This window comes from Erinaceus europaeus, chromosome 1, assembly GCF_950295315.1.
Source record: "Erinaceus europaeus chromosome 1, mEriEur2.1, whole genome shotgun sequence".
Classification (NCBI taxonomy): Eukaryota; Metazoa; Chordata; class Mammalia; order Eulipotyphla; family Erinaceidae; genus Erinaceus; species Erinaceus europaeus.
Window position 1 is genome coordinate 105,417,270 of NC_080162.1, and position 24,416 is coordinate 105,441,685.

General features: G+C 49.7%; 1 protein-coding gene across 1 annotated transcript in view; it reads left to right on the forward strand.

The window, feature by feature from the left end:
• Nucleotides 1–24,416, forward strand: part of PYGB (glycogen phosphorylase B) — a 43,437-nt gene that overhangs the window by 12,533 nt on the left and 6,488 nt on the right. The window contains exons 2-14 of the mRNA XM_007537306.3: nucleotides 2,282–2,383; nucleotides 7,815–7,893; nucleotides 11,431–11,534; nucleotides 12,550–12,681; nucleotides 13,296–13,407; nucleotides 13,751–13,833; nucleotides 16,286–16,429; nucleotides 17,734–17,826; nucleotides 18,969–19,115; nucleotides 19,690–19,853; nucleotides 21,075–21,189; nucleotides 21,545–21,646; nucleotides 23,623–23,770. Of these exons, the coding sequence (XP_007537368.1) occupies nucleotides 2,282–2,383; nucleotides 7,815–7,893; nucleotides 11,431–11,534; nucleotides 12,550–12,681; nucleotides 13,296–13,407; nucleotides 13,751–13,833; nucleotides 16,286–16,429; nucleotides 17,734–17,826; nucleotides 18,969–19,115; nucleotides 19,690–19,853; nucleotides 21,075–21,189; nucleotides 21,545–21,646; nucleotides 23,623–23,770 (1,525 nt within the window). The remainder of the gene's footprint in view (nucleotides 1–2,281; nucleotides 2,384–7,814; nucleotides 7,894–11,430; nucleotides 11,535–12,549; nucleotides 12,682–13,295; nucleotides 13,408–13,750; nucleotides 13,834–16,285; nucleotides 16,430–17,733; nucleotides 17,827–18,968; nucleotides 19,116–19,689; nucleotides 19,854–21,074; nucleotides 21,190–21,544; nucleotides 21,647–23,622; nucleotides 23,771–24,416) is intronic.

Consider the following 24,416-nt stretch of genomic DNA (forward strand, 5'->3'; position numbering starts at 1 on the left):
TGAGCACATGTTGCAGTACTCAAGGATCTGGGTTCAAGCCCCCAGTCCCCATCTGTGTGTGTGTGTGTGTGTGTGTGTGTGTTTGTGTGTTCATAAGCTGTGAAACAGGGCTGTAGGGGTCTCTCTCCCTGTCTCCATCACCGTCATCTAAATTTCTTTGTCTTTATCCATTACAAAAAATGAATTGAATATCAAGAAAAAAACAGAGTGCTGACAAGATAGCTTAGTGGGGCAGTTCACCTGCTTTGTCATGCACATACCTGGGTGTGAGCCTGCCTCCCCCTCACCCCACCCCGCTGCGCTGAAGGAAGCTTGGGTACTGTGTGTGGTGTCTCTGTCCTTAACTCTATCTGAAAGAGTAGGGCTTGGAGTTGTAAAACCCCAGTGATGACACAAATAAAATAACAAATGTGCTGGATGTGGAAAGGGGGAGTAGGAAAGAAAGATAATATAATACTTGAAGCCTTCTCCCTTGCTGCAGGAGCCAGGCTCAAACCTGGGTCCAATGCCTGACAAATCAGCACACTGTCCAGGTGAGCTCGCATGTAGCCTCCGGGTCTGGCATTCTGTGCTTTTTATGTGTGCTTCACAAAGTGACCATCAGGCTGTTGGGAGACCAGCCTTTTTTTTTTCCCCCTTTTGTTGCCCTTGCTTTTTATTGTTGTTGTAGTTATTATTGTTTTTGTTGTTGATGTCGTTGTTGTTGGATAGGACAGAGAGAAATGGAGAGAGGAGGGGAAGACACAAAGGGGGAGAGAAAGATAGACACCTGCAGACCTGCTTCACTGCCTATAAAGCAACTCCCCTGCAGATGTGGAGCCAGGGGCTCAAACCTGGATCCTTATGCCGGTTCTTGCACTTATCACCACATGCAATTAACCTGCTGCGCCTGACCCCCGAGACCAGCCTTTCTTTTCTACAAAGCTAGTTAAAAATTAGAACCCTGGGGGTGGTAGTGCAGTGGGTTAAGCGCACATGGTGCGAAGCTCAAGGACCCAGTTTGAGCCCCCGGCTCCCCACTTGCAGGGGGCTCGATTCACAAGCAGTGAAGCAGGTCTGCAGGTGTCTATCTTTCTCTCCCCCTCTCTGTCTTCCTTTCCTCTCTCTATTTCTCTCTGTCCTATCCAACAACAATGACAGCAGTAACAACAACAATAATAATAACATGATAAATAACAAGGGCAACAAAAGGAAAAAAATAGCCCCCAGGAGCAGTGGATTTCCAGTGCAGGCACTGAGCCCCAGCAATAACCCTGGAGGAAAAAAAAAATAGAAACCTGGGCAGAAAGATTAAACTATAACACAGATAAAGTACAGACTTATCACTAAAAATAGAAGACAAATGTCTCAGTTCTGTTCCTGACCTGCATCTCCCTCTGGAGAGAACCCCCCAAAGTGGGTGTATGAGAGACCCTGGACTCCAGGTGTGTGACAAGATGGCTTCACGAGGATGGGCTTTCTCCTGGCTGCTCAGCACTGAATGAGGGCGGGAGGCCACTACTATGGAAACCTCTGATGGTCATCAGTCAGCTCAAGTGTCTGTAAACAGTTCTGGAGGTTAGAAGTGGCCCTGAGCCTGGTGGGGGAGACAGCATGCTGGCAGGCTATGGGGCTATCAGGGTGCAGGGGGTGCCCACTATGGGGCTGCTGGGGGGGGGGTGCCCGTTGTGTGTGAGCCACTTTTTATTTTTTAAATATTTTATTTACTTATTCCTTTTGTTGCCCTTGTTGTTTTATTGTTGTAGTTATTACTGAAGTCATTGTTGTTGGATAGGACAGAGAGAAATGGAGAGAGGAGGGGAAGACAGAGAGGGGGAGAGAGAGACACCTGCAGACCTGCTTCACTGCTTGTGAAGCGACTCCCCCACAGGTGGGGAGCCGAGGTATCAAACCGGGATCCTTCTGTGGGTCCTTGCGATTTGGGCCACGTACTGCCTGACTCCCGTGTGTGAACCACTTAAAGGACACCAGTCCCCAGAGCAGTATAGAAGCCATACTGCAGATAGTCAAGAAAGTCTTTATAAAGATCATTGAACTGAACTTTGTAGAATTTTATCTGTGTGCATGTATTCTTTGAACCTGTTGACTTGAGTATTCATGGAGATGTATCTTAGTGGTTACAGGGGCATCTGACATTTTGTTAGGTCCTCTCTTCAGCAGCAGCAGCAGCAGCAGCTACCAGGGCCAGGTGTCCTTGTCTCCACACTGGAGGTCTTTGCAGCTCCTTGTACTCACAGGTGGGTGAGTGAGAGCTCTCAGGTGCTATGCTTTGCCTCCTTAGCGCATCTACTACCTCTCCCTGGAATTCTACATGGGCCGCACGCTACAGAACACCATGGTGAACCTGGGTCTGCAAAATGCGTGTGATGAAGCCATCTACCAGGTGAGTCCTCCCGCCTGGAGCTGGGTGCTGGCCACCTCACCCAGTGCCCAGAGGCCTAGTGCCAACCTTACAGAGGTAAGCACCCATGGTGAGGTCTGCTGGTGGAGTCTCACACAGGTGTGCTGAGGGGTGAGGTGGGAGTGAGGGAGGAACTGGGGTCCTCATATACTGTGAGTGGGAAGTAAAGTAATGGAACCACTTGAGAAAGTAGTCTGGAAATTTTTTAAAAAGGGGGAAAAAAGTCAAGCAAAGAATTGTCATGAAACACAGAAATGACACACCAAGGTTTATATCCAAGGAAAAATATGCCTATATAAATAAAATGAATATGAATGTCCATAGTAGACATCACACCATGAGTGAGTGCTATGGTGTCTCTCCACCTCTCTGTCTTGCACCCTCTAAGTGGGAAAAAGGATTTTTTTTTTTTTTTGTATTGCATCATAGCAAAGGAAGGAGAGGCAGGAGATGGAGAAGGAAGGATTTGGTGCCTGCACTATGAATCCACTACTCCTAGAGGCCATTTTCTCCCCATTTTTGTTGTTCTTGTTGTTGTTGTTATTGTTAATGTTATTATTGTTTTTTTCTTTGTTGTTGGATAGGACAGAGAGAAATTGAAAGGGTAGAGGAAGACAGAGAGGAAGACCTGCTTCACCACTTGTGAAGCAACACCTCTTCAGGTGGGGAGCCGGGGGATTGAACTGGGATCCTTAAGCCAGATCATGCGCAAAGCTCCATGTGCACTTAACCCGCTGCACGACCACCTAGCCCTAGCTGTTTATTTTTATCAGTGCCCTGCTCAGCTCTGGTTTATGGTGGTGTTGGGCATTGAATCAGGGCCTCAGGCATGAAAGTCTTTTTGCATTGCCACTATGCTATCTCCCTAGCTCTCACTTTGATTTTTTTTTTTTTTACCAGAGCACTGCTCAGCTTGGGGGGGGGGGGCGAGGATTGAACCTGGGACTTTGGAGCCTCAGGCATAAGAGTATCTTTGCATAACCATTATGCTATCTACCCCCGCCCTCTCACTTTGATTTTTAAAGATTTATGTATTATGAGGGAAAGAATGAGAGAAGGGACCAAGAGGATCAGAGCACTGCCCAGCTCTGGCATAAGCTGGTGGTGGGGATTGAATCTGCAGCCCCTGAGACTTCAGGTATCCAACAGACTGAGTGATCTCCTCACTCTGAATGGTTCTCTTTAAAATGACGTGATGGTATGTGCAATATGTATCAGTGAGAAAAGCTAGCAAGAACATGGGCTCTGTCACATGTTCTGGCTTCAGGTCTGCAGTTCAACTCCTTTCAGTGCTTCTTTGAATGCTCTAAATTGCAAAATAAAAAATTCCCTCACTAGGTTGAAGAGGATCTGTAACACAAAGGTAAAATGATAAAGGAACAAAGCATCTCTTCCCATGTCCAGCTTAGCATTTCCTTATTTAGCATTCTGGCTGCTCAGTTTAACAGATATGAGTAAGACGTTCCAGGGCCAGATAAATTTGGAAAATATCATAGTCAATTATGCTTCTTTTCTTTTTTTTAAATTTTAAGATAGAGTCTTTTTTTTTATTTTTAAATATTTTTTACTTTATTTATTTATTCCCTTTTGTTGCCCTTGTTGTTTTATTGTTGTAGTTATTATTGTTGTTGTCATCGTTGTTGGATAGGACAGAGAGAAATGGAGAGAGGAGGGGAAGACAGAGAGGAGGAGAGAAAGATAGACACCTGCAGACCTGCTTCACCTGCAGGTGGGGAGCCGGGGTTCGAACCGGGATCCTTATGCCGGTCCTTGTGCTTTGCGCCACCTGCGCTTAACCCGCGCTACAGCCCGACTCCCCTAAGATAGAGTCTTAATTGCCTCTCTTTAATTTTAAGAGAGGCAAAGAGATAGTGAAAAGAGAACACAGCATGGAAGCTTCCTTCAAAGAGGTGGGGGCTGGGCTCAAATCTGGGTCACTCATATAACAAAGCAGTGCACTAGCCAAGTGAGCTGTTTCTCCAGCCTGCCAGTCATGTTGCTTGACTTTGAACTGGTAAGGTGGAGCTGGGTAAATTCTACCATCCACACATACCTAAGATATTTTTGGTGGGACACTCTTTGGAATTGCTATGGGAGTTAAATTAATATTTTGAAATCTTAATTTGAATCAGATTATTGTATGTGTTAATACCATTCCACTTGCTTAATAGAAATGAAACCATTTATGAGTTTGAAGTTTTTTGTTTTCTCTCAAGTTTCCTTTTAGTCTTTGTAATTTATCAGATTCTAAAACTGAGTACCAAAGAAAATAAAGAAAAGAAAAAGAAAAAAAAAGAAAAGAAAAATAAATAAATAAAAAATAAAACTGAGTACCAGAGGCCACCAGGGTCCCTGAGACCTTCTCAGGGGCTTAGCTAGGATATATATGTATGTATGCATATGTATATATAGTGGCTCAGCAAGTAAAGCACATAGAGTCCTGGGTTCAATGCCAGCACCACATGACAGTGTTATGGACAGCACCAAGGAAGCTCTATGGATGATGCAACTTTGCTTTAGTGTCTCTCCTTCTTTCTCCTCTTTCTCAAAAATAAAATATATGAGGGCGGGGGGTAGGTAGCATAATGATTATGCCAAGAGACTCTTGTGCCTGAGGCTCCAAAGTCCCAGGTTCAACTCTCCACACTACCATAAACCAAAGCTGAACAGGGCTCTGGTAAAAAAAAAAAAAAAAAATTGATTTTAAAAAACAAAATATATGTATATGTTTAAAATATATGTATATATGGAGGGGAGAAAGGAAGAACAAAAAAAAATTGAACTAGGGAAGTGACTTAATAGTATCACAGAAGAGCAAGACCTTAGGTTTTTTTTTTTGTTGTTGTTGTTTTAAAGATTTTATTTATTTATTAATGAGAAAGATAGGAGGAGAGAGAAAGAACCAGACATCACTCTGGCACATGTGCTGCCGGGGATTGAACTCAGGACCTCATGCTTGAGAGTCCAAAGCTTTATCACTGTGCCACCTCCCAGACCACTGTTTTTATTTTTTATTATTGGACAGAGAGAAATTCAAAGGAAAGGAGAAGATGGAGAGGGAGAGAGAGGGACCTGGTGGTGGTGCACCTGGTTAAGCGCATATGTTACAATGCGCAAGGACCTGAGTTCAAGTCTCCAGTCCCCACCTGCAGGGGAAAAGCTTCACAAGTGGTGAAGCAGTGCTGTAGGTGTCTCTCTGTCTCTCTTCCTCTCTGGCTCCCCTTCTCTCTCAATTTCTGGCTGCCTCTATTCAATAAGTAAGTAAAGATAATATTAAAAAATGAAAAAAAAAAAGAGAGAGGGAGAGAGACAGAGACACCTGCAGCCCTGCTTCATCACTTGTGACGCTTTCCCCTTGCAGGTGGGGACCGGGGACTTGAACCTGGGTCTTGTGCACTATAATGTGTGCATGTGCGCTTAACCAGGTGTGCCACTGCCTGGCCCCCCAAGACCCTGGGTTTATTAACCCTCACCATTCCATTTAAAATTTTTCTCATTTTAATTTCTAATGCCATAAATATTGATGAGTATAATCTCTACAAAGAACAGTTCTTTAGGTCTTTGTAAAATTAAAATATTTAAGACCCACTGTCAAGCAGTTTGTCAAGTTTAATGCACAAGATTGATGGAATAATTATCCGTGTCCGTGACCAAGAGCCGTAAAGCCTGCATTTAGAAGAGCATTATGTAAGGTAAAACAGGTAGATTCTAGCGCTTTCTGTCTGTTTATGAACACGTCATACCTGTTGTTTGAGTGCTGTTACGGTGCCACAGGAAGAGTGATTTCAGTTTTCTGTTGAAAAAGATGTGAACATCATTATCATTTAGGAGATGGCTAAAGCCATTGGCTTCATTTGTAGCATACATGCTATAATGTGCCCACCACAGATGTTAGAGCTCCCATGTCAGCAACCTACAATGATTTCTGCGGCTGTTTTTTTGCAGTCAACTCTAAAGTAGTCTGGGTTTTTTTTGTTTTTTTTTTGGAAAAATCTGGAATTTTTCGTTCTTGCACATCGATTTAACACATTTTAAAAAATATTTATTTATTCCCTTTTGTCTCCTTTGTTTTTCTTATTGTTGTAGTTATTGTTGTTATTATTGATGGCATCACTGTTGGATAGGACAGAGATAAATGAAGAGAGGAGGGGAAGACAGAGGGGGGAGTCTCCCCTGACGTGGGGAGTCGGGCTCAAACCAGGATCCTTATGCTGGTGCTTGCATTTTGCATCATGTGCACTTAACCCGCTGTGCTACCACCCAACTCCCTTAACACCACATTTTAACATTATATTTTTAAGTCCAAAAGAAAGAAGGCACTTAACTTTTGACACAAACTCAGGAGATTTAAACCCCTTTCCATCTGTTGCTTGAAACTCTTTTTTTTTTTTTTTTAACCAGAGCACTGCTCAGCTCTGGCCTCTGATGGTGATGGGAACACAGAGCTTCAGGCATGCAAGTCTTTTGCATAATCACTATGCTAACTGTCCCCACCCCTTGAAGCTCTTTAAAAATTATTGGAGGGAGCCACAGCGGATTAAGCGCAAGTGGCACGAAGCACAAGGACCAGCAAAAGGATCCTGGTTCAAGCCCCTGGCTCCCCACCTGCAGGGGAGTCGCTTCATAAGCGGTGAAGCAGATCTGCAGGTGTCTATCTTTCTCTCCCCTTCTCTGTCTTCCCCTCCTCTCTCCATTTCTCTCTGTCCTATCCAACAACAATGACATCAATAACAACAACAACAAAAAAAAAAGGGTAACAAAAGGGAATAAAAAAAATCTTAAAAAAAGAAATTATTGGAATGGGTAGGTCGGACAGTGGGGTACCTGGTTTGAGTGCACAAGTTACCATGCTTAAGAACCTGGGTTCAGGGTAGTCGGGCGGTAGTGCAGCGGGTTAAGCACACATGGCGCAAAGCACACTGGCTCAAGGATCCTGGTTTGAGCCCCCAGCTCCCCACCTGCAGGAGAGTCGCTTCACAAGTGGTAAAGCAGGTCTGCAGGTGTCTATCTTCCTCTCTCCCTCTCTTTCTTCCCCTCCTCTCTCCATTTCCCTCTGTCCTATCCAACAACAATGACATCGAGAACAATAATAACTACAATGATAAAACAACAAGGGGCAACAAAAGGGAAAATAAATAAATATTAAAAAAAAAAAAAAAGAACCTGGGTTCAAGCTCCCAGTCCTCACCTGAAGGAGGGAAGTTTCAAAAATGGTGAAGTAGAGCTGCAGACATCTCTCTTTCACTCTCCCTCTCTCCTTCTCTCCCTCTCTGTCTCCCTCTTCTCCTTCAATTTCTCTGTCTCTAAACAAAATAAATAAATACATTCTTCTTAAAAATTATTGGAATGGAAGTTGGCAGGTGCCTCAGTAATGCTGGAGGCAAAAACTAATCATTTCTGCTTTGATTCACAGTTGGGACTGGACTTGGAAGAACTGGAGGAGATAGAAGAGGATGCAGGCCTTGGAAATGGAGGCCTGGGGAGACTGGCAGGTAACACCCCCCTCTCCCGCTGCCCTTTCCCCCTTCCCCCCCCCCCCAGTTCAGGAGAAACCCTTCCTGATGGGAGACCTTGTCTATGGGCCTGGTGAGTCCAGGGTGCTCTCGACACTGGCCTATCAGGGTAGATCTGTCCTGCTGGTTGGATGGGAGAATTAGGCCAGAGTCTTTGCAAGCAGTGGAAAGACATGAAAAGTCCTTTTTCTCTCTTTCACACAAGGTGGTGGTACACCTGGTTAAATGCACATAGTGCTATGTGCAAGGATCTGGGTTCAGTACTTGGAGAGGTATCTTAAATACTAACCAACCTCTTTACACAGCCTGACAGCCAGAACTGGGAGAAAGATGAGTAGAAACACCCACAGAGAGACACACTTCTGCGTGGAGTCTGGGGCTGTAGCCCGGCTCCCTCAGGCTTCTGTTGGCACATCAGGATCTCGCCCCGGGACAGCAGGGCTGCTGCTCCTGAGTTCCATGGCCCCTCAGACCAGCCTTTATGGGAGCACACCTGCTTCTGCTTAAGTCTTAGGTTTTGGTGACTTCTGCTAGCTGCCAGGGGAGAGTGAGCTAGGTTAAGAACATGGAAGTAGCAGCCACGCTGATTACTGTGTTGAGCACTCACAGCTCTTGGACGATGTTTCTGGAGATGGAATGAAGCAAATGCTGGGCCACCCTCAAGGGGATCAAGGGACTCAAAAGCCTTTGCATAGCAACCTGGGGAGCTGTCACTTTGCCCCTAGGGCCGTCACTGGGGCTCAGAGTTTCATGTCTCCACTTATCACAGCCACTTCCCCCCACCTCCTGCATTTAGTTAGAAGTTAAGAGACAGAAAAACTTAGAGGAGACAGAGGGAAAAGTTTCAAAGATTGTGTGTGTGCTGCATATGCTGAGCTATATAGAAAAGCACTGGGAGTCAGGAGTTGGTGCCTGCTGTGTCTGAGGATAGGCGGAGCCCGCCATGGTGCCCGGGAGAGCTTCATGGATGATGGAGCCCGGCTGCAACTCCTCTCTCTCCCTCTGTCTGATGTTCAAAAGAAAAAAGGCTGGTGGTGGCGCACCTGGTTGAGTACACACCTTATTATGCATAAGGACTCGGGTTCAAGCCCCCAGTCCTTCTGCAGGTCCCTCTCTCTCTCTCTTCCCCTCTCTGTTCCTTTCCCCTCTAAATTTCTCTCTGTCTCAACCCAAAGATATTTTAATTATAATAATTAGTGTAATAGTAATTATTATTATTATTTTTTTTAACAGCAGAGCACTGCTCAGCTCTGGCATATGGTGGTGCAGGGGATTGAACCTGGGACTTAGGAGCCTCAGGCATGAAAATCTGTTTTTATAACTATTATGCTGTCTTCCCTGCCGTATTATTATTATTATTATTTATTTTTTATTCATTTATGAGAAAGATAGGTAGATGTTGTTAAAATTCGGAAGGCTCTAGCTGGCTGGGCGGGGAAGCTGTATTTCTTTATTCAGGAACAACGATTCATAAACTAAATCAAACTAATCACCAAACAGAACTCTGCTGTCTCTTTTCGGCGGCGCAAGCACTCTCTCTTACTCTGCAACTCTCCAACTCTGGAACTCTGGAACTCTGTCACTCTGTCACTCTGGAACTCTGGCGGGGTTCCTTGGGGCGGGGCCAAGCAGGCCCGTGAAACTAACTGGACTGATCCAATTCTCTTGGCGGGGGAGAACTACTCAATGTAAAGCATACAACAGGTAGAGAGAGAGAAAGAACCAGACACCACTCTGGTACATGTGCTGCCGGGGATTGAACTCAGGACCTCATGCATGAGAGTTCAATGCCTTATCCAGTGCGCCACCTCCTGGACCATGTACTTATTATTTTTAATTATATATTTTTATTTGTTATTGGATGGACATGGAGAGAATTTGAGAGAAGTGGAGAGAGACAGGGGCCAAGCAGTGGCATACCTGGATAAGTGCTCACATTACAGTACACAAAGACCCAGGTTCAAGCCCTGGTCCCTACCTGAGACGGTAAGGATTCACAAATGGTGAAGCAGAGCTGCAGGTGTCTCTGTCTCTCTCCCTCTATCTTCTTCATCCCTCTCAATTTCTCTCTGTCTCTATCCAATAATAAATGAAAATGTTAAAAAAAAGAAGAAAGAAAGAGAGAAAGAGAGAGAGAGATCTACAGACCTGCTTCACTACTCGTGAAGCGTTCCCTCTTGCAGGTGGGGACCAGAGCCTTGGACTTGGGTCTTTACACACTGTAATGAGTGCAGTTAACCAGGTGCCCCACTGCCTTGTCCCCCACATACAATATTTTTTAAAAACTTAAAAAGGGGGAAAAATGAGGAGGAAAGTCTGCCAGGAATGGCGAAATTTCAGAAAAGTGCAGCCCAGTCACATCATCACAGAAAGGAAGGATGGGATGAGGGAGGACTTAAGGAGGCCTGGGCCCAGACCTGCCCCCTCCTCCGGAATCCCTCCTAGCTGTGCACCCTGAGCTTGGTACCATGTGTGCCCTTCTCCTGAAGGTGCTCTGCTGCCCAGCACAGACTTCCCACTTGCCTTTCTTTTATTTATTTATTTATTTTCCCTTTTGTTGCCCTTGTTTTTTTTATTGTTGGTATAGTTATGATTGCTGTTGTTATTGGTGTCATTGTTGTTAGACAGGACAGAGAGAAATGGAGAGAGGAGGGGAATACAGAGAGGGGGAGAGAAATATAGACACCTGCTGACCTGCTTCAACTGCTGGTGGGGAGCTGGGAGTTTGAACTGGGATCCTTCCGCCGGTCCTTGCTCTTTGCACCACATGCGCTTAAGCCGCTGCGCTACTGCTGGACTCCCTCCCACTTGCGCTTTCTAATCAGTGAAACGACCCTGCTTCCTGAGGACGCCCCAGGCCCCTGAGCACCCCCGGAAGCTGCCTGCCAATGCCTCCTCACCCATGGACTTGCCTCTCAGGCCTGCCTCAGTCCAGCTACCCACAGACCTTCCCAGGCTGCTGCTCCACAAGTGGGCCCTGGTGATGGGGCCTCCTTAGCTCTGTGGGCAACTCCTCGGCGTCTCAGACACCTTTCATCTGGGCAGACACAGCTGCCACAGCCCACTGGGGCTTGGGGTTCTGTCGGTCTCCTAAGGACGAGTTCCTTAGGGACAAGGGCCAGCAAAGCAGCTCATCTGTACAGTGCACTGCCCCGCCATGTGTTCGACCCAGGTTTGAGCCCGGCCCCACTGGAAACTTTGCAGGAAACTTTGGTGCTGTGGTGTCTTTCTTTCTGCCTTTTTGTCTGTCTGTGCTTCTCTGCCTTCTCTGACTCTATCTGAAAACAAAGAGGGAGGGAGGGCTCCTCATCGTGAAGCCCATGTCTCACCTCCTTGGATCATCTCACCTCAATGAGACCTGAGTCCTCAAACTGGCAACAGGGGCCTGCTGACTGGGGTGGGGGTGGCATATGTGTGCCTCACCTTAGCTGGGGACCTAGGGCCTGCTGATGGCAGGTGAGGTGGGGGTCTGTCTGGTCTTGAGTAAGCGCGGCTCTGTGTATCTGCACCTTGCAGCCTGCTTCCTGGACTCCATGGCTACCCTGGGCCTGGCAGCATACGGCTACGGGATCCGCTATGAGTTTGGTATCTTCAACCAGAAGATTGTCAACGGCTGGCAGGTGGGTGACACTAGCTCCCTTCACTTCTTATCCAGCTGGGCTTTTATTTTTGTTTTTATTTTCTTTTTTTAAGGCTTATTATTATTTTTTTATTAAAACATTTTTATTTTTTTAATATTTATTTATTCCCTTTTGTTGCCCTTGTTTTATTGTTGTAGTTATTATTGTTGTTATTGATGTCATCGTTGTTGGAGAGGACAGAGAGAATTGGAGAAAGGAGGGGAAGACAGAGGGGGAGAGAAAGATAGACACCTGCAGACCTGCCTCACTGCTTATGAAGCAATGCTCCTGCAGGTGGGGAGCCAAGGGCTCGAACCAGGATCCTCACACCAGTCCTTGTGCTTTGCGCCACCTGTGCTTAACCCACTGAGCTATCATCTGACTCCCGTAAGGCATATTTTTATAAGAGGGTAAATGGAGCATCAGATCACAGCCCAGCTGTGGTGTGGCACTGCCAGGGATGGAACTTCAGCCCTTAGACATGCAAGTGTCAGGCTCTTGCTCATTGAGATAGCTCCCTGTTCATCCCTTGATCTGCGCAAATGCCCTCTCCAGCCTTACAAAGAGAAATGCATTCCCCTGAGCCTTTCCTAATTATTCACAGTGTGTGTGTGTGTGTGTGTGTGTGTGTGTAAGAGAGAGAGACAGAGAGAGATAAAAATGTTGATCCAGGAGCAATGGAATAAATAGCTCATTCCCAAAGTTCTGACTAAAAAAAAGAAGAAAGAAAGAAAGAAAGAAAGAGGAAAGGAAAGGAAAGGAAAGGAAGGAAAAGGAGAGGAAAGGGAAGGAAAGGAAAGGAAAGGAAGGAGAAAAAGAGACATGGAATCGTCCTATGTGGGCTTTCTGACACAGCATGTTTTTGTTTTATTTTGTTTTGTCCACCAGAGTTATCTCTGGGGTTCCATGCCTACACAATGACTACCTCTCCCTGTGGCTGTTTGTGTGTGTATAGGAGGGGATGGGGCATGCTGGCTGGGTGCTCCCCCCCTGAATACACACACTCCCCTTGCAGGTGGAGGAGGCGGATGACTGGCTGCGCTATGGGAACCCCTGGGAGAAGGCGAGGCCTGAGTACATGCTTCCAGTGCACTTCTACGGACGCGTGCAGCACACGGAGGCCGGTGTGCAGTGGCTGGACACGCAGGTACCTCGGGCTGAGCCCAAGGCTGCCTAGGCCTCCTTCCTGCTGCTCCCCCAGATCTTACCTGAGGTGGGGGGTGGATGGATGTCTGCTACACACACACACACACACACACACACACACTCACAAACACGCTTCCTGCTCTGGGAGGCTTCCTGAGCAGCAGGCAGGACTGAGCTGAGGCCACACTCTGCAGAGCTGCAAGCGGGCGGGTGAGTGGGGGGGGGGGGGGGGGTCAGGACTGCTGGATATGCTCCCAGCAGGGTCAGCTGCAGAGACAGAGGGGCGGGAGGCTCGGCACTGCAGGCAGAGCTCAGGCCTCAGAGGCTTTAGAGCTGCTGCATAGAGGGTGGCAGCTGCATGGCTGCATGGAAGGGGCCATTGTCTTGAGTGAGACTGGCACCTGCAGAACAGACTGGACTGGAGGGATTATACCAGACGGTTTCATTCTCATGCAGAGAGTGTAGATAACTAAAGCAAACAAACTGTGTGTGTGTGTGTGTGGGGGGGTGGTGGTGGTGGGGGTTATAGACACAGATATGCAGCAGGCTAGAAAGAGGACTATGGGCGCGGGCTGAGGTATCGGCCCACACTTCACACTGCCCCATCTCCGGAAGGTGGTGTTGGCCATGCCCTATGACACCCCAGTGCCGGGCTACAAGAACAACACTGTTAACACCATGCGGCTCTGGTCTGCCAAGGCCCCCAACGACTTCAAGCTCCAAGACTGTGAGTGTCTGCCCACCCCTTCCTCACCCCCTCCTCACCCCAGGCCCCACCCACCTCAAGGCCTTGTCCATCACAGCCCCGCCACTCAACCCTGCCCATATTGTAACCCCACACACCCCTGTCCCTGCCCCCATCAGGCTACCCTCTGCTGGGGGCACCCTGACTCCAGGGGAAGGGCAGAGGGCAGCCCCACAGGCACTGGGTTCCCAGGCGACACCTTGGTTGCTGCGCCCTCGGGTGGGGCCATGTTGGATGCTGTCTGCCCAGCCTCAGGCCCTCCATGAATGGAGGCAGAATAGTCCAGGCTGCCCTAGGGCGCACGGTGACTCAGTCTTGTTCCTAGTCAACGTGGGCGGCTATGTGGAGGCGGTGCTGGACAGGAACCTGGCTGAGAACATCTCCAGAGTCCTGTACCCCAACGACAACGTGAGTCCTGCTCCCCACCCCAGGCAAGAAAGGCTGAGGGCCTCCAGAGTCAGCTATGGCCTCTTTCACTTCAGGAGAGAGAACACACAGTCCTCCCAAAGAGAACCATGTCTGTTTCTGTCTCTTTTTAATTTTTTAATTTATTTGAGAGAGAGAGAGAGAGAGACAGACAGACAGACAGACAGACATCAGAGTCCTGCTCAGCTCAGGCTGTTATTGGTACTGGGGATTGAACCTGGGACCTCAGAGCCTAAGGCAAAAGAGTCTTTTTAAAAAAAATTTCCTTATTGGGGAATTAATGTTTTACATTTGACAGTAAATACAATAGTTTGTACATGTATAGGATTTCTCAGTTTTCCATATAACAATACAACCCCCACTAGGTCCTCTGCCGTCTTGTTCCAGGACCTGAACTCCCCCCACCCCCCACACCACTTTGGTGCAATACACCAATTCCAGTTCAGGTTCTACTTGTGTTTTCTTTTCTGACCTTGTTTTTCAACTCTAAGGCAGAAGAGTCTTTTGCAGAATCACTATGCTGTCTCCCTATCCCTTCATCCTTCCTCCTTCCTTTCTCTCTCTTTTTCCCTCTCTCTTTCCACTAGAGCTCTACCCAGCTCTGGCTTATGGCCAGATCAAGGATTGACCTTGGGACATTGGTGCCTCAGGTGTGAAAATCCACTGCATAGACCTCTGAGCTATCTCTCCAGCCCTGGGTCACCTTTTTCACGTACAGAGACAGAGACAGACACACCACAATGTTAGAACTTCCCCTGGTGCCGTAGAGACTGGGCTTGAACCTGAGCTACACCCAGAGCAAAGCAGGTATCTTTTCAGGTGAACTATCCTGATGCACAGCTCACCCCCCCCAAAAAAAAAACAACCTCTTTTATTAAAGATTTATTATTTATTTTATTATTTTTTTTGGTCAGAACTAAAGAGAACCCAGAACACCATTCACTGCTGACATACATGGGACCTCGAGGGCCTCAGGCGTGCAAGTCCAGTATACTGACACTGAAGCATCTCCTCAGCCCCTACCTCAGGAGAGCTCTTGAGAAAGCGTCACTGTCCCTTTATCATGTGGCCATCCTCATGGGATAGGGCTGAGCCGGCCTCCCATGAGCCCGAGTGTGTGCAGTTAAATACTGTGGGGTGCAGTTGGGTGCAGCTCTCCTCACCCCTGAGGCCATCCCCAAGGAATGACTGCATATTCCATTTTCCTGAGGCTGTGAGCAAACTCTAAAGCCACAAGTGCGAAACATTTTTTAATAGTTATAGAACGATTATTGGAATAAAGAGGTTAAGAAATGGTCACCCAGAGAAAGGTGGACAGTAAAAAGGAGCCATCTGACTCAAAGGTGAGACAGCAAAGAGAGAGCCAACTGCCTCACAGAACTTTTTCTTTTATTTGTGATTAATAGTAGGTTACAGGGCTGGGGAGACAGCATAATAGTTATGCAAAAAGACTTTCATGCCTGAGGGACTAAAGGTCCCAGGTTCAATCCCCAGCACTACCGGAAGCCAGAGATGAGCAGTGCTCTGGGGAAAAAAAAAAAATTACATTCCACACCAAAAACACCACCAAAGACCTCCCAGAGATAACCACCAGTATTCCTACAAGTCCTAAAAACAAACAAAAAAATTAAAAGATTTATTAAGAGGTGTAGGTAGATAACATAAAGTATATGCAGAGACTTATGCCTGAGGCTCCAAAGTCCCAGGTTCAATTCCCTACACCACCATAAACCAGAGCTGAATAGTGCTCTGGTTAAAAAAAAAAAAAAAAGATTTATAGATGAGAAACAGAATTAGAGCCTCTACTCCAGTACATTCCATACCAGAAATTGAATTCAGCAGTCCATGCTTGAGAGTCCAGAGCTTTGTTCACTGTGCCACCTGGTGGGCTTGTGTCATCAAAGCATTTTAATGCGTCTGTACTTGTTTTTCATTACAATAGAGAAATTGAGAGGGGAGGAAATGATAGAGAAAGAGAGAGAGAGAGAGACATTCTTGTAGACCTGCTTCATCACTTGTGAAGCTTCTTCCCTGCAGTTGGGGAGTGCGGACTTGAACCCTGGTCCTTATTCACTGTAGTATGCACTCAACCTGGTGCCCTAGTCACCTCCTGGCTCTATTTCTGCATGGTGGCTCTGGTGTTCCTGACATTTAAGGGACTAGGCCTCCCTGCCCACCATCCTCACATAAGGCAGTGTGGCCTGTGCTGACAGCCCCAAAGCCCCTCCCCATCTAGAGAGGAGGGCACAAGAGGGTCAGCACCTGGCTTCTGCCTGACCCCTTAGCCACCTTTCTCCTAGTCTCCCAACTCTCCTGCTCTCAGGCAGAGGAGTGAGCACTGGTCAGTTCCTACTCTTACTCCTGTCACACGTGCTCCCTGCACCCTGGGTACAGGGTAGCCTGGCACCAATACCCCTTGGCCCTGTGTTTGCAGTTCTTTGAGGGGAAGGAGCTTCGCCTAAAGCAGGAGTACTTTGTAGTGGCCGCCACCCTGCAGGACATCATCCGCCGCTTCAAGTCCTCCAAGTTTGGTTGCCGGGACCCAGTGAGAACCTGTTTTGAGACATTCCCTGACAAGGTACAACCAGGACAGGAGACCTGAGCTCCATGGGAAGGGACAGCATATTCCAGGCTGGCAGGGGGTAAGGAGGGGGGGGGACAGCAGAGCCCATTGTGGACAGAACCAGAACTCCCTCTCTGCCAGACCCAGCTTGGCTTTGAGTTGAGACAACAAGGAGGCTGTGAGGGTCCCCAGGGCCAAGTCTGGGAGCTGCAAGCTTGACTCAGTAATGGAAAAGCCAACATGTATCCCCATGGAGTGGGACACTGTGAGTCAGCTAGCACAGAAACCATAATCCTGCTTCTCCTGCACACCTGTTTGGAGGCGCTTGTCAAGAATCTTCCTGCTCAGAGCACACCTGGCTAAAGAGTACACCTGCCAGAGCACACCTGGCTAGAGGGCACACCTGCCAGAGCACACCTGGCTAGAGAACACACCTGCCAGAGCACACCTGACTAGAGGGCACACCTGCCAGAGCACACCTGGCTAGAGTACACTTGCCAGAGCACACCTGGCTAGAGAACACACCTGCCAGAGCACACCTGGCTAGAGAACACACCTGCCAGAGCACACCTGCCAGAGCACACCTGGATAGAGGGTACACCTGCCAGAGCACACCTGACTAGAGTACACCTGCCAGAGCACACCTGGATAGAGGGTACACCTGCCAGAGCACACCTGGCTAGAGCACACCTGCCAGAGCACACCTGGATGGAGGGTACACCTGCCAGAGCACACCTGGCTAGAGAACACACCTGCCAGAGCACACCTGGCTAGAGCACACCTGCCAGAGTACACCTGGATAGAGAACACACCTGCCAGAGCACACCTGGCTAGAGAACACACCTGCCAGAGCACACCTGGCTAGAGTACATATGCCAGAGCACACCTGGCTAGAGTACACCTGCCAGAGCACACCTGGCTAGAGTACACCTGCCAGAGCACACCTGGCTAGAGTACACCTGCCAGAGCACACCTGGCTAGAGGGTACACCTGCCAGAGCACACCTGGCTAGAGTACACCTGGCTAGAGAACACACCTGCCAGAGTACACCTGGCTAGAGGGTACACCTGCCAGAGCACACCTGGCTAGAGGGTACACCTGCCAGAGTACACCTGGCTAGAGAGCACACCTGCTCAGAGCACACCTTGCTAGAAAAATGCATCTGGTCAAAACACACCTGGCTAGAAGAGTATACCTGCTTAAACAGGTATACACCTACTCAGCGCCAGCCTGCCCCCTCTCCCTCCCCTTTCGGTAGCCCCTTGGCCTTGCTACTGGGCAGTGTCCCCACTGCCCCACACATGCCCTGCTGCCCACAGGTGGCCATCCAGCTGAATGACACACACCCAGCCCTCGCCATCCCTGAGCTCATGCGCATCCTGGTGGACGTGGAGAGGATGGACTGGGACAAGGTGAGCAGGATGCTGCAGTGGCCTCCATGTACCTTGGAAGCCTAGGTATCAGCTCAGCCCTCGCCTGGTGGGGGGGCGCAGTGCTGGTCTCCCCCATACGGATCCATGGCTTGCCCTGACCAGCAGCTGTGCCCAACAGCCACAAGTGCTGTGTCTGCCCTAGGCTGCTGGGTGGGGGGATGTGTGTCCTGTGGCCTTGGGGGTGAGGGACGATGCCTCAAAGGGTGGGTAGGTCTGGAGGGTGTACCAGGCCAGAGCTGAGCTCCCAAGGGATGATAGCATGAGTGGGCACTAGACAGGGCACAGAGGCTATTAAGCGGGTGACAGGTGTTACTGCTAAGCTTGGGGGCGTCTCCTGATGACCACCACCCTTGTTCAGCAGCACAGCATATCTAGCCACCTCTGAGTGGGCTATATGCCCGTCTTAGTTTCACCTCTGTCCAGTAGAAGTGGACACAGAATCTGCCCACATTTTCCAGGCTGACATCCCATCAGCTTGTTCGAAATCATATAGAAAACTGCTTGTCTTCCTGCTCTGTCTACTGATACTAAAAAAAAAAAAAAAAAAAAAAATTTACAAATTAAAAATGGAGCCATGGGGCTGGAGAGACAGCACAGTGGTTCTGCAAAAGGATTTCATGTCTGAAGGCCCTGGTTCAATCCCCAACACCTCCATCAGCTGTGCCCTGGACTTTTTCTCTGTGTCTCTTTCCCATTAGAATGAAACAAATAAATTACTTTTTAAATACAGTGGAGTCATAAGGGCTGGGGTGGTGGTCTTCTTGGTAGAGTTTACAATTACAATACACAGGGACCTAGGTTTGAGCTCTCAAGTCCCCACCTGCAGAGAAGAGAAGCTTCAGGGGTGGTGAAGCAGGGCTGCAGGTGTCTCTGACCTCCCTCCCTCCCCACCCCCCTTGCTTTCTTGATTTCTCTCTGTCTCTATCCAGAAAATAAAATAAGTGGAGTCATGGGCAGACAGTTGGGGAGTGGTGTCAGGAGAGTGGGTGGGGGGCTTCCCACGGGACCCTCCTGGGGGACTGTAGTGTCTGTATCAGTGCTGCACTCACCCCCTGGCCTGATCTGGCAGTAGCACTGCCCCTTACTGAGCAAGACCCATAGGGTGTTCTGGAATGTTCCAGGCCTGGGAGATCACAAAGAAGACTTGTGCGTACACCAACCACACAGTGCTGCCTGAGGCCTTGGAGCGCTGGCCTGTGTCTATGTTTGAGAAACTGCTTCCCCGGCACCTGGAGATCATCTATGCCATCAACCAGAGGCACCTGGACGTGAGCCAGAGGGGTGGGGTGGCAGTGGGCAGGAGTGGGGGGGTCACCTGGATATGAGCAGGGGTGGGGGGAAGCTGGACATGAACTGGGGCCAGGGGACTACAGGCAGGGGCAGGGGAGGGGTCACCTGGAGATCAGCTATGCCATTAACCAGAGACAACTGGACATGAGCCAGGTGAAGCACCCCCTTTCCTCAGGGGCTGCAGGTGGGCTGCATCCTCCCAGCATTTGCAGGGTTGGACATAAGTCACCGTCTGCCCTTTTTCACGGTGCCCGCAGAGCAGAAAATTGAGTAACAACTGATGGAACTGAGAATCTGGGTGTGAGCACAGCACCCTGTTGGGTGAAGAAGCTGCTGCTATCCTCAGAATTAAAGGGGTGCAGATTGGGCCCCAAGCCCATAGACACAGTGACCCCCCCTCTCCCAGGTCAGAAGCTGTGCCTTGCCCCAGGCCTACAGGCAAAAGCATCCCTATGCAGGGTGGGTTGCTGAGCCTCCGGGGGCCCTGCTCTGTGGGGTCTGGTGTGTGCGGCAGGTGTGGCTCAGCCCCTGTGCCTGGCCCTGTCCTCTCAGCACGTGGCAGCCCTATTCCCTGGGGATGTGGCCCGGCTGCGCAGGATGTCCATCATCGAGGAGGGGGACTGCAAGCGCATCAACATGGCCCACCTGTGCGTGGTGGGGTCCCATGCCGTGAATGGTGTCGCCCGCATCCACTCGGATATCGTGAAGCAGTCAGTGTGAGTGTCAGCCTGGACGGGCACCTCCCCTAGCCAGAGACCTACCTCTGCCAGGCACCCAGAGCCCCCCTCCCTACCTCCCCAAGCAGGGATGGAGCTCCCCAAGAAGACACTGATCACTTTGGTCACTGGCCATCTTGGTCACTGGTTCCCTCAGGCACTCGAAGCTCCTGTAAGCCATGCCCTTTGTCCACCCAGATACCGGGTCCTGTCCAGTGTGGTGTTGGCCAGAGTGGCAAACCAGATGGGTGGTGGGCAGGGGTGGTCTGTGGCTCATGTGTGGACAGCCCCATGGTATAACCTGTGCTAAGACCACAGGGCCGTGACCCTCTATCACAGTGAGCACAGGGATGAAAGCCAGTGTGTTCTCACAGCAGGGAGAAGCCCTACCCCCCCCCCCCCCCCCCACACACACACAGTGCACACGGGGACAGAAGCCATCAGGGACAGAGGAAGCGAGTGTTCGCACAGCAGGGATGACATGGGGCTTTATGCTCTTTTTTAAAATTTATATATATATATATTTTTTTTCCTTTTGTTGCCCTTGTTTTTTTATTGTTGTTGTTATTGATGTCATCATTGTTGGACAGGACAGAGAGAAATGGAGAGAGGAGGGGAAGACAGGGGAGAGAAAGATAGACACCTGCAGATCTGCTTCACCGCCTATGAAGTGACTCCCCTGTGAAGTGACTCAAACTGGGATCCTTATGCAGGTCCTTGCGCTTTGTGCCACCTGTGTGTGCTTAACCCGCTGTGCTACTGCCCGACTCATGCTTTATGCTCTTTGGGAAACACCAGATCCAGAAAACAACTTAGCTGGACTGTATTCTGCCTAGGTGCCAGCCCAGCCTGCACTGCCTTGGAGCTTGGGTGCTATGATCTCTCCTTCTTTCTGCTTCTTCACCTCTATCTGAGAGAGTCAGCCCAGAGTAATGAAGCCACAGAAATGACCCCCCCCACACACACACACCACACACACACATAAAGTCACCCCAGCAGGGCTTGGGTGAAGCAGTGGCCTATGCAACAGGAGACAGGTCCTGAGTCCCCTGTCTCAAAAACACTTTGCTTCCCTTCCTTTCTTCATAAGCAGACTCTTAAAAAGCCACAGCAGAAAAGCCAAGTTCTAGAGCTTCCCAGGGAACCCCTGAAGGTTCTGTGGGCTCTGGCTCATGTTGCTCAACACACAGGGTTTATGCCGATGCTGTTCTCTATTTGCAGCTTCAAGGATTTCCACGAGCTGGAACCCAACAAGTTCCAGAATAAGACCAACGGTATCACCCCCCGGCGCTGGCTGCTGCTGTGCAACCCAGGGCTGGCCGACACCATCGCAGAGGTGAGAGTGGGGGAGGGGATACCAGGGGTGGGGGAGTGGTGACTCTTGTGGAGGTGAGATCTGTGGCTGGATGGTCACCTTAGAGGAGGGGGACTGGGTATGAGCAGCTGGGCAGCAAGTGCACGCTCTGGCCACCCCAGGTGCAGCAGGGCTCAGGCAGCAGGGGGCAGGCTCTGGCCGCCTGGGCAGCAGGGAGAGGGAGGAGGCATGTGTGCATGTGGAGACCAGCTGTGTGGGGACATGGCCTTGGCAGAGGGCAGCCCCAACTGCAGGGTGATCTGGGCACAGAAGGGACGGTGCAGGGGAGGTAGACAGCTTGCAAGGCCAGAGTCATGTGTCCCTTCATGATTCTCAGAAAATCGGGGAGGGCTTCCTGACGGACCTCAGCCAGTTGAAGAAGCTGCTGCCGCTGGTAAAGGACGAAGCCTTTGTGCGGGACGTGGCCAAGATCAAGCAGGTAGGCTTCCCATGTCAGGTGTTCTGGCCACTCCCCTCAGCCCCTCAACTGGAGGCCCCCGCAGCCCCTGAACCCTAGCCATTGGGGACGTGGGGGGTGTACAGACCCCGGGAGTCTGAGCAGTCCCTCCCCAGCAGTCCTGCAGGGATCCTGTCCAGTGTGAGTGTGGTCCCTCAGCTGGCAGGATGGCCTCGTCCAGGCCTGATGCCTCAGGCCACAGCCCTGGACAGTGCAGATGGCAGACACATGCCTCCCACCCGCTTCCATTGTGCTGCTAGGCTCTTGATTTACTTCATTCCATTTTTTAAAAAATATTTTATTTATAATTAATTATTTTTTTTACCAAAACACTGTTCAGCTCTGGCTTACAGTGGTACAGGGGATTGAACCTGGGACTTTGGAGCCTCAAGCACGAGAGTCTGTTTGTATAACCACTATGCTGTCTGCCCTCCACCCTACTTATTTATTAGTGAGAAAGACAGGAGGAGAGAGAAAGAACCAGACATCACTCTGGCACATGTACTACCAGGGACTGAACTAAGGACCTCATGCTTGAGAGCCCAACGCCTTACCCACTGTGCCATCTCCTGGACCACACTTTATTCCATTTTCTAAAGATTTATTTATATGGGCGGGAGAGACAGCATAGTGGTTCTGCAAAAAGACTGATGCCTGAGTTTCTGAGGCCCCAGGTTCAATCCCCACCACCATCAGCCAGAGCTAGTAGGGCTCTGGTAACAAGGTGGGGGGGAAGGTTTATTTATTACACATGAGAGTTTCATAAGAAACACACAGAGAGATGCCAGAACCTCACTCTCTTCTATGCAGTGCCGGGGACTGAATTGGGAACCTCAGGCATGCACATCTCAGGCTCTACCCATTGAACTACTTTACTTTTCCCAGCCACTCTTAACTGATTTATTTAAGGAGATGACACAGCACTGGAGTTTCTGGTCATGCTTCTGTGTGTGGTGCTGGGCCAGCTCCTGACAGGTGCAGCCCTGCCCATGGGCCACTCCTCCTGCCCTGCCTTGGGCTCTCAGACCTTCAGGAAATGGTCTGTGACCCTGCCCAGGGGGCTGCCCTTCCACCCCTGCTGCTGCTCTTAGACTCTCAGGAAAGATTGTGACCGTGCCATCCTGGCAGACCCTCCAGCCCTGTCAAGGCCTCTCAGACCCTCAGGAAAGGGTCTGTGACCCTGTTGCCCTCGCAGCCCCACATACAGTCTTTCACACTCTGGCTCATGTTCCTCTTTCTCTTCTCCTTTGCTTCTCTCCAGCTGGTCTTCTTGGCCTAGTTTTGTGTTTATTTCTGACAGTCTGTGCATAGACCTGCCCTCAGGGTCTTGATTACCCTCACAGATTTATTTATCTTATAGCTATTTGTTTGTGTTTCTTTTAATGAAAAAGATACAGAAATGATACGCTGAGAGAGACAGAGACAGAGACACAGAGAAGTAGAGCCCTGCTGGTGGAATGGCTGATGAGGGGAAATTTTTTGCAGAGCCACTATGCTGTCTCCACTGCCTTATTTATCTTTTTATTTATTTATTTATACTAGAGAGAGAAGCAAAACATCACTGGCATCTGCAGAGCCACGGATTGAACCAAGACCTCACAAACATAAAGTCCAGTTCTCTGACCAAGGCATAGCTATTCAGGCTGTGGGAAAGCATCAGGTCTTTCCTGTTTTTCTTTGAGCAGAGCCGGGCTCAGCTTTGGCTGCAGGGCTGGACCTGGGCCTGGGGCCTGAAGCTTGGGGCTGAGAGGGTGGGGGGTGGAGGTCTATGTGTAACCCTTGCTGTGCCTGTTTTGTCTCTATGTGGAGCCGTGGGGCTGGTCAGGACTGTGCCCCTCCTGGGAGCAGGACCCCCGCCCAGGCCTCCTTGGCCTCCCCACAGGACCTTCAGGGTCTCCCCTCTCGCCCCCACCCTCCCCCACTGGGACTCCCCTACCATCCTGCTTTTCCTCACCTAGGAGAACAAGCTCAAGTTCTCAGCCTTCCTGGAGAAGGAATACAAGGTGAAGATCAACCCCTCGTCCTTGTTTGATGTGCACGTCAAGAGGATCCACGAGTACAAGCGGCAGCTGCTGAACTGCTTGCATGTCGTCACCCTGTACAATAGTGAGCACCCCAGGGCCCCGGGCACTCACCACCTTGAACAGCAGTGAACACCCAGGGCCATATTCCCCCACCACAAGGCCAGGTCTCCCAGCAGAGGCCACTGTCCACCACCAGTGGGTCACATTCTCCCCACCACAGGGCCATGTCTCCCCACTGCCCGTTACCCCCACACACACACCTCTGTCCTGTGGTTTCCATCTAAACCTCTGTTCCCTAGCTCTGCCTCCGAAAGCTCACGTGTGAGTGAGGTTATCTCTCCCATCTTCTTCTGAGGCATTTTCTGTGGCAAGATTCTCTCTGGCCCAGTCTCTGTGTGCTAATTTTAAACAATTTCCTTGTGCTCAGACCACCATGGTCACAGGATATCAGAGGAGGAGGAAGGGGAGAAATAAAGGGCTGGATGGGGGGAAAGTGGTAAAAGGGGAAGGGGAGGAGGGAAGTGTGGTGACTGGCTTGAGTCTATGAGCAGTTCACACTCATTTCTCACTTTAAATGTAGTCATCCCTATCAGATTTGTCTGAAGTTATTTGGAAAGGCTTTATTGTTAATTGGCATGCACGAGATTTGAAAGCCAGCAGGGACAGTACAGTTTCTGGAACTCAGTGCTATTCAGAGGGGCCCAGCTGAGGTAGAAGGGCACTAGGTG